At 45.7% G+C, this 10,000-nt stretch overlaps 1 protein-coding gene across 3 annotated transcripts in view; it reads right to left on the bottom strand.

Annotated features, from left to right (window-relative positions):
- Positions 1-6,256: 6,256 nt before the first annotated feature.
- mib1 (MIB E3 ubiquitin protein ligase 1) overlaps positions 6,257-10,000 on the bottom strand; it is a 65,154-nt gene continuing 61,410 nt past the window's right edge. For 2 of the 3 annotated variants that reach the window (XM_080837139.1, XM_080837141.1), the window contains 3 exons: positions 9,587-9,658; positions 8,815-8,915; positions 6,257-8,517 (listed from right to left, as the gene is read on the bottom strand). In XM_080837139.1, coding sequence (XP_080693265.1) covers positions 8,377-8,517; positions 8,815-8,915; positions 9,587-9,658 — 314 coding nt within the window. In that variant the 3' untranslated portion in view covers positions 6,257-8,376. The remainder of the gene's footprint in view (positions 8,518-8,814; positions 8,916-9,586; positions 9,659-10,000) is intronic. The other variant, XM_080837140.1, reaches the window with a different exon arrangement.

Below are 10,000 nucleotides of genomic sequence, written 5' to 3'. Positions count from 1 at the left end.
GGTAAGAGACAGGTTAGATATCTGAAAACAAGCCAGTTGCATTCACCTTCTCCTTTTTATTTTGACGGTTGCAACTCCCTCTACATGGGAGCAAGTCAGCTATGCCCGTGATGCCTTCAGGTGGTCCAGCACACAGCAGCTCAGACTCATCACTGCAGGTAGAAAGAGCGAAAGCATTTAAGAACATTTAACTTTGCTGGCTTCCAAAGTTGATAATGAAACTGATTCCAAGTTTTGTATACATGATTTTAAAACACTGGATACAAATGTGAGTATGTGTAGGCCATGTTTTGGATGGATTTGATTTGAAAAGGTGACCACGCATCCTTAAGGGTTGGCCATTTTAATATCTTGTTATCATTTTACCATTTCACCAAGGCACCTAAGAAAAAAGCCAGTGGTAACCAGGTGGTTGGCGCTCCTTTGAACCCCAATCAGCTTCACTAAAGAGTGGTGTAGACCAATGACTAAATAATCTAATCATTCCATCAACATTTCGATCAAATGTCCCTATGGATGTCCCAACGCATACTATAATGTCCAGCCAGCTCTGTGAGACTAGGGCTTGGTGGACATATTCCTTCTATGCTTTAAAACAGGAAAACAACGAGGTGAAGCCTATTCAATTTTCCATCTGGGCAGTACAAATATAATGTTAATAATTGAAAACATATAAATAATTATGGAAGATTTCCTTTACACACACACACACACACACACACACACACATACACACACACACACACACACACACACACACACACACACACATTCTTGCATCATTCACTCAAGGCAGAGTTAGCAAGAGGCAGACAGACTTCCTGGTGATTAGCTTTTTAACATGGGTTTTAACATAGGTGATGGATGTGGTGGAATACTAATCTGATGAAATGATAAAAGCGAGCTTTGCATAGAACAATAACAATGAGCATCATCGCATGATAAAACAAATGTGAGATCAAATAGTTGCATGTGTTATCAGTGTCACAAAGCAAACTAATCCACACTAAAACTATCTTCTTATTTTCTCTCAAACACTCGGAGGAAAAGATTTCAAATGGTTACATATTTGAGAATGGTATCATTGAAAAGCATTATCATAGTAATATTGGTAATAATTGCAGGTAGTCACATGTGCATAATAACCATATAATGAAGGGGCTAATAAGTGTCCCGTAATCAGTGATGATCCAAAGGTCATGTGAGGGGTTCACACAGTACAGTAATCCCCCCCCCCCCCCCCCCCCCCCCCATATCAGCTTTATGACCCCTGCACCAGCCCTATCTGCTATTCCTCAAGATGGCATGTAGGCAGAAAGGTGAGAAAACAGCGGCATAAGGCCCTGATCCAATGAACTGGTGATCAAACGATCTTGCACTGCGCTCCTCTCCAATCAAAAATCTCCTCTGCTGCTTTACTGCCCAGGCAAAGGTTGAGTCCGCCTGGGTTTTATAGAATTATTAAGAAAGCAATTATGATAACCCGCTGTTTTAAAGATAATAGAACGATAAGGGCTTTTTTGCTGCGTGTGCTGCACTCAACACTGATTTCCTCCACTGCCTGCTGGGAGGTCAATACTTTTTGACAAGGGATTTCGTATGCATCGCCCCCACCCCCCCACACCAACCCCCCCCTCAATAGTGAGTTGTTTGGTCTTGAGGAGGCTGGGCGGAGCATTGGCACCAGAGCTTCACCAGGCCTCACGTCACTGTGACCCCAATCAGCAAGCGGCCATTTTTTATCAAGGCTCATAAACCTTGAATGACTATATATTGATAAAGACTGTTTAAAGTGTCATTGGAACGATAACATTTGCACTGTAAATGTGGATGCGGGCTCCAGCCACAGGCACTCGACTGCAATCATTCTCCATTGATAAGCACAGTGATGGAGTGGCTGAGAGAAGGGGATCTTCTCCACGTGCACTGGCACAAACTATTCACCTCCTGACAGACACACCAGGAGCTCCGCAAACGTGTCTGAAGGCTAATTTATAGCTAGGGGCCCAATGGGGACTGTTGTGACTGTAAAGTTGTGACTGTAACTTTATTTTGTAACGCCTTTTTATGGCATCTGGCACATTTGGTGGTCTAAAGTCACCATATTTGGACACCTTACAACCAGCCACCCAAATAGGTCAAATTTGGATTTTAAAGTATTAAAGTCCAGATTTGTAAATTATTATACAAAATATTGAGGACACCAATAATGAGATAAGGACATGTAGGAGTAAAACATTTACATAATGGCATACACAGTAGTACCACTCACGATCATGCCTTAAAGGCCTAGGCCTTTCATTGTCATCAAGTGAAACTCTGTAACTCTGTAAGGCATGATAATAAATAAACAGCCCTGTACACACTTTGTTTCTCCATGTCAGTGCTTTCTAAAGCATGTCAGAGCCTACTAAATGGTCAACAAATGAAGGGGAAAAAAAAAACTTAAACTAAATATCACAATGGTAAGATGACACATGAAGAGTACATAACAACTGTAACCATTTTGATAATAAGTATTATTTAAATATGTTATCCTTTTTTTTCCATGACAAAAGCCTTTACCTTTAAGTGGCTATAAGTGTCAAGTCTGTCAACTTCTTGGTGGCACAATAACTTCCACCATAATGACAATAAACAAAACTGGACATTTAAAAAAAAGCTAATGGGGATGCAGCCATCACCAGACGATGTTACCTGGCAGTGATCATTGATTTGCATATTGACACCACACTTGGTGCAAAGAATCAGAGACAAGTTTTATCAAAAAAGGCAACGAAACAGCAACATCTCAGCAACAATACAATCCTTGAACCCTGCATGGCTGTGTGCAGTCGTATTGCTGTTGCCTGACCTATATTTGGCCATCGATGTATGAGACTGGTTCCTTATTAAGTGCTTGTTTAATCTCCTGTTGTGTACATTGACACTAATGACTGGACCCGTGTTTGTCTGCCCAGGACTGAAACTGTTCTTGATTCACTGCCAATAACAAATGAGGCTGTCACCTTCAGAAATCAGTCCCCACAGCAGAGCCTGGGAAAATAGAAAAGACTGACTTTTGAGTAAAATAATCAGTTGGAATCAGCATGGAAATAACACAAACCAGGCCAATTAGTATGTAATCATTTGAGTGTTCTAATGGCTGGTAGGAAATGCTTTAGTAAGACTGCTTCAGAAGTGCTTTTGTCAAAGTGGTTCCAATGATATCAGGGACAGTACACCATACAGCGTTTTGAGTTCTATGCCATGAGTCCAATGTCAAAAGCATTTCTCTTCACACAAGACATTTTACAACCTTATTGGGCTACTTGGGGCAGATAGGAAATTAATACTGGCGTTACTCATGGTATGTTGAAAACCAGCTCCCTCAGCAGTCAAGGAAGGAGTGAATGATGTGTGAAGTGTATTGTGTATGGTGTTATACCCCCACTTGTCCTACAGAGGGTGATGTACACATCTATCCCTGTTTAATAGACATGAGATACTTTCATGTCTATTGTGGCGCTCGGCCATGCTTGTTCAAAGCCACAGTGAAGGGTAGAACGCAATCTTTGACTCTTGACGCATCACTCCACATCACTATGCTACAATGTGAGCTTGCTTTTCTATGGCACATTCTGAGATAGAACTACTTAGAGCAGGAAAGCTCAGAGCCTGTAGCTTTCAGTGCCCAACAGTAAAGTGCTGGTTAGAGGAATCCTGTTGAAAACGTGACCGCAGTACATGTGCAGTACAACGTAGTTTCCCTTTACGGCGGGTGGCGTATTGTGCCTTTTGAGTACTAGAGCCCCCTTCCCATGTACACACGTACCCATGTACATGCCCATAATGAAAGAGAGAAAGAGAAGGACAGAGAGAGAGTGGGAGAGAGAGAGAGAGAGAGAGAGAGAAAGAAAGAAAGAGAGGGAAAGAGAGAGAGAGTGAGTGAGTGAGTCAACTGTTTTGTTTCTTTTTCCCACCTGGAAGAGAGGTGGAGGCAGACACTTTGGCCCGATCGATATCAATAAAGTAATTGATGTGTCAGGACCTAGGGCACCAGCAGGGAGAGAGGACCACAGGATACACACACACACACACACACACACACACACACACACACACACACACACACACACAGGGAATATAACCACTTTATTGCTTAACTGTGAGGGTGGGGCCACGCTCCTAGGGCTGAACTCCAGGGGCCGCTGGTCCTTGAGCGCGCCAAGGAGTGCCGGTCCAGACGCGGCGGCCTTTGCCCGGGCCTGTAATAAACAGCCGAGCAGTAAACATCCCACCTCAGCGCTGGGGCTCACTGACGTGCCTGAAGGACCTTCAGACTACGTGTGGATCAATACCTCCAACAGGGCAACTCCTCGTCTTACCTGACTCGTCAGACTGGAGTCCACAATCTTAACACATTGAAGGATGGCATTGTTCATAAAATGCATTGTTCATTTTGTGGGGACCTTCAATGACGGATCGCTGACCTGAAACTACTACGCCTCAACTGGTTGGAAGTTTAAACCGTCTTTCGACTTCCACATCACTGCAATTCACTTAAGCCAGGAAAGTGATTTGAACGATAAATCTGAGAATATCACTCACACACACACGACAAAACACTGGTGCAGTCTTCATGTGCACAAGACCTCACAAATTGAAAAGGGGTGGAATAGAAGAGATGTTTGATGGGGACCATCGCCACCTCGTGGTGGCTTTGAACACTTACAATTCAGCCTTTAAATCATCTTAGGTCATCTCTCTACTTGTTATTTCCTTGGCCTGCTCTAGGATGTCACAGTCTTGATAGTGGAGTCTCTGTCAGGATTAACAAAGGAACCTGGAGGAGGAGGAGGAGGAGGAGGAGGAGGGGGGGGGGGGGGGGGGGGGGGGGGGTTGTGAAAGCATAGAAGCCTTCCTGACTGAAGCAGCAGAACTGCATTAGGCCTGCCTGTCTCACCCAGCAGGGAGCACTGCCAGTGACCTGATAACAACTGGAGCCATAACATACCACAAATCCCAAGTCAATCTGTCTAACACACACACACACACGGCTCGAGCCATGAATGACACTTGATTGTCTGTCTGCACTCTGGTGGGCAGGAATCAGGCTGGCCAACTGGACCTATCTGCTGAGGAGATAACAAAGAGCTTCTGCTGGGATTTTTTCTTTTCTGAACAGGGGCACTATCAGACACATGCATGGGTTTAACTGTTAAGAAGCCAAAGGATGCATAAAGCTAGGTAATCTACATAAAGTTTGCCTGGTAACCCATAGGAAATCACGGTACAAAACACAAGGAAGAGTAACAGCTTGATCGGTAATAGTTGCAGGACACGGGCTGCTATTTCTTGTTTTTTTTTTGTTCTGAGGAAAGTGCCAATGCAGAACTTAAGTCTTCCCATTTTCTTTAAAGTACCCCCGCCCCCCAACAGCCACCACTCATTGGGACTGCACTAAAGGCTGAATTAAGTGAAGAGATTTCTGAAGAATCATAAAACAGTCTGGGAATTTGATTGATTCTACGTCATCCCTCAAGGGCCACTCAGCCTTGAGCTTAACAGTGCGTTCATTTACAGCGTTGAACCAGAAACGAACCGAGCGATACAGTATCACCTCGGGCCTTAATATCTGCCGAGCGCCGACTTGAACTGACAACAGTGAGATAATGTTACGTTCGGCGCCTGTTCAGCAAATCTCATTCCAGCACATTGAAAGCGTAGCGGGAGAAACGGAGCGGGGGCTCTTTGCACAGGCTATTGTAAACACGGTGGAGTACGAGCCAGCGAGAGGGGGGGGGATTGGCTCATACGAGTGAAGCTAAGAGCCTTTAAGATTATGAATGAGGACTCGGCCGAGTCTGATCGGAATGCTTTCTACTTGGATCCTCTCAAGGCTGGGAACATGCATCAGATGCGGGTGGCTGTCACGGCTGCTGTTCCGGGAGAATGCATCCACATCATTAGGGATAATGGGGCCCCCATCTGGACAGATGGGGCTCTACACTACTTACTGTCAGGAGCGCTTGCGTTGGCAGTTTTTATTTGCTTGCCTGAATAGGACACACATCCTCAACTGGTTGACGTCTCTAAACATGAACCCACCTCAAGCTGTGTGTGTGTGTGTGTGTGTGTGCGTGTGTATGAGTGAGGGATGGTAAGTGGAGAGAGGGACAGTATCGGGAAGGACATGGCAGCACTAAGCCATCATTGCAGCAGTACCCTCATGACCATGGCGGTTGTTAAAAAGAATAACTACTGACACAAAACGTTCCTTTAGACCTTTATTCAGCGATGCATTTATTTTCATTTAAAAGCACTTAACAATACAGAGTGACGGCATTTTAATGATACAGGCTAAACCGCATACAACAAAAACATTCATGCCAAATAAGAGAGTAGTGAAATTTTTGAAACCAGGAGAGTGTTACAAACAGAAATAAGGTATAAAATAGGCCTTTACTGTAACACGGTACAATACTACCATTAAAGTACGTTAGTGCATCTAGCTTCAAATGTCAATATGATAGTTGAAAAAATGATAAAAAATTGGTTAAAAAGGCAAAATATGAAGCTACTTTTTCATAAATCTTTTTTTCCCCCAAAAAGGACCTTTGCACTGGCAGGCTAGATGGTGACGAAATGCATCACCAAGACCTTCTGAGTTGCAAGAGGCAGCCAGCTCTACAACCCTGCCCTCAGACACTGGACTGACCAAACACCTGCACGCACTCAAGCCAACTCACTGGCATCCTCTTGAAAAACAGGACATGTGACTGGAGACTGTAATTAGTTCGGTTTTACTTGTATTAGGCTGAATATAGTCTAGAAAATACTACAGAACTAAAAAAAAAACAAACAAAAGTTTGATGTCAATCAAATTTCCATCTTTTTTTTCCTTTCATAATTTTTCTTTTTTTCCCATTGAGGCTGACCGCTTTGGAGAGATAAAATGCTACCCCTTTAGACAATCTGACACATCCCTCATTCTATATCTTGGTAACAGTATAAAATAATTTATTCTAACACTACTAAAGTAGAGGCTTTGAAGTCTTGGCTTTATATTAGATTGTACTCTCTAGCTCATTTTATCGTTTTTTTCTTTCATGATACAATAAAATAAAATGGTATTTTTAAAAACAGGTAAACAGCACCCTATCCCTAAGGATGTCGTAGTGTTCTTTTTGGAAGCAATGGCACAGAATCCTCTATGGTCATTAGCAAAAATAACAAATCAAAAATTGTCCCTAAACTTGTAACGTGATGGCAGGGGGTGAGAATACATGCCTTACCAAAACACTCCAGTTACAAGCCTTAGACAACCATGAAAACACGTGTAACAGCACAATTTCCATCAGTGGCGGGGGTGATGTGATGTTACAGTAATACTCGAGGCTCGTGGGTCATTCGCTGGGTCCAATACTACATGTGAGAAGTGTTGGGGCCCACTGTAGCCTCCATTCACCTCCACAGAGCATGTGGGTGAGCTTGCACCGCCTATCGTGATCACGGCAGGACCGGTTTGCCTCGACTTTGAGGGTTTCAAGCAGCCTGATGGACTGTGTACTCAGAGCCCGTCCATTCAGGAAGGGTTCAAAAACGTTGAAATGCGACTAGGAGAACACTAGCGGGCTCAAATGGCCTCCGAAAGGCCTTAGGCGGTTTACAACAAATAAGCAACTGGCATGACTGTATGCTGCGCGTGTGGAGCCAGAGTTCTGCTATACGGACCCCGAAAGTTGGGAGATCCACAAAGGGGCAGCATCGACTACAGCTAGGCTTGCATCAGATTACATTATTGAAGAAAAGAACAGGTAGCAGGAGGCGAACACAGAGCTTTGTAGCGATAGTGGGGGCGGAAGGGGATTTGGGGGGGGGGGGGGGCTGCATGCTCACATATGCAGTGACATTTAGAAGTCTGAGGTCAGAGGAACACACTGGGAAGGACTCAGTGGAACCCCTTTCTGTACACAACCACTTGGTGTTTACAGTCTCAACAATCCATGGGGTATCCATGGTGACCAAGCGTGGGTGACAGAGATCAGCAGACGTTTGGGGGCAGCAGGGGCCACCTGAGAACCTTTAATGCTGTCTTTTCTGTGTACAAGTGGAAAGAGGGGTTGCTGAAGACAAGCGTTCAGCTGAGATACACAGACAAGGATGAGGCATTTATTTACAATTTTTTTTTTTTTTTTTGCCGAAGTAGACAAACCAGGATTGCTTTGCAGGACAAGTCGACACCTTAACACTGATGACTGACAGCTTAGCGAGAGACGTGGAGAGTCTTGCAGACACAGGAGCGCTGTGTTCATGAAAAGAAGTGGCTGGCTGGCTGGCTGGCTGGTTGAGGAGCGGTGAAGTTGAGGAGGCCCGAAAACAAAGCCTGGGGCTCTAATAGAGCAGTATGCGGCGCTCGATGCCCTTGCGACAGATGGGACACTCGCTCATGCGGTCTCCGCACAGCTGGCAGGTGCCATGGCCGCACATGAAGATCATGTTCTTCAGCCGGTCCAGACACACCGGACACATGGTCTGTGTGGAAAACAAAGACACAGTGCACTTAGATGGCCATACAGCTGAATCTGTAGGAACTATAAGCAGCTTTCCAGTAACTCGTAAACCGTTTTTCTGAGTCTAGCTATACCATGTGCTATGGTAAGCTAGGCTATGTGCTATGGCTAATCCCTACTAGCGCAACAGAGTATACAACACTAGTGAGGGTAATGAAGAATGACATTCATGGTGTTAAAAACTCTCTGTGTCTAAGCAGTTGGCACTGTCCTCTTACGAACATCCCTGTCTCTCCATCGTATCGGTCCTCACCCTCACCTGCTCTTTGATGTCCTGCAACTGCTGCTGGAGCTTCTGCACGTCGGCGTTGACGTTGGTGTTGTCCTTGTCCCTATTAAGAGCTGGGATGTTGTTTGCGGCTGCAGGGGGGGGGGGGGGGGAGAGAGAACACGCCTGTATTACTCCACAGCGCATCAGAGAGAGGTGTGCAAGGTGTACATTCCCGGCAGACCTCCAGGGGTGCAGTCCGGCAGTAGACCCTGGCTTGGCCCAGTCTGCACAACCTGAGCCCACACCTCTAACAACAAGAGGAGCAGGAGCAAGTCTACTGCCTAGATGTCTATTGAGATAACTTGCAGTGGCGACTAAGCACTTGTCAAATGTCTTTACTGTGCTTCATGGTAATAACACACTTCACATAGGTGTGGTCTATAGGAATACCTCAGGAATGGACACAAAGACACTCTGCTGTACTGTATTAGTGAGCCACTACCAGGCTGGGATTGTGGTTAGAACAGACATGAACCTGTGTGCGTGTGCGTGCGTGCGTGTGTGTGTGTGCGTGTGTGTGTGTGCGTGTGTGTGTGTGTGTGTGCGTGTGTGTGTGTGTGTGTGTGCGTGTGCGTGTGTGCGTGTGTGTGTGCGTGTGTGTGTGCGTGTGTGTGTGTGTGTGTGTGTGTGTGTGTGTGTGTTGTGTGGTCTTAAGGCCTCATGAGCTAGCCCAGTCAGAGTTTGAGAGGGGGGTGGGGGGGTTATTCAGGGGTTATTCGGGAGTGGGGTGGGGTGGGGTGGGGGGGGTTAAAATACTTACACCAACTTATCGCCAGATTGTTGGGCTGGACAAGTTCCTGCGACCCCCCTGCCACTGAGTTATTGGCGGCTGCTGTGAAACAACCAGTCAAAGTGTTACGTATAGCACAGCCCACCAGCGTCTCCTGAGGGCAAAGCCTCAGCATGGGCCCCCCCCCCCACAGGGAGCTGAGGAGGAGCGCTGGCGAGAAGGAGGAGAGGGAGGGGAGGAGAGCATAGGAGAGGAAAATGGTCTGAGCGACAGATTAAGAGCTTGGCACAGCAGAAAGAGTGCTGCTGCTGCCGCCGCTTCTGCTTTTGGTGAGAGGGGCTTAGAGTAGCGGGGGGGGGGGGTGGGGGTGAGGGGGAAGAAAAACATGAGAGGAAGTTGGCTTATTGGGCCCTTAATGTATTATTATTATTATTATGAATGTGT

The sequence above is a fragment of the Sprattus sprattus genome, assembly GCF_963457725.1.
Source record: "Sprattus sprattus genome assembly, chromosome: 4".
Classification (NCBI taxonomy): domain Eukaryota; kingdom Metazoa; phylum Chordata; class Actinopteri; order Clupeiformes; family Clupeidae; genus Sprattus; species Sprattus sprattus.
This window is presented reverse-complemented; position numbering and strand designations above follow the sequence as displayed.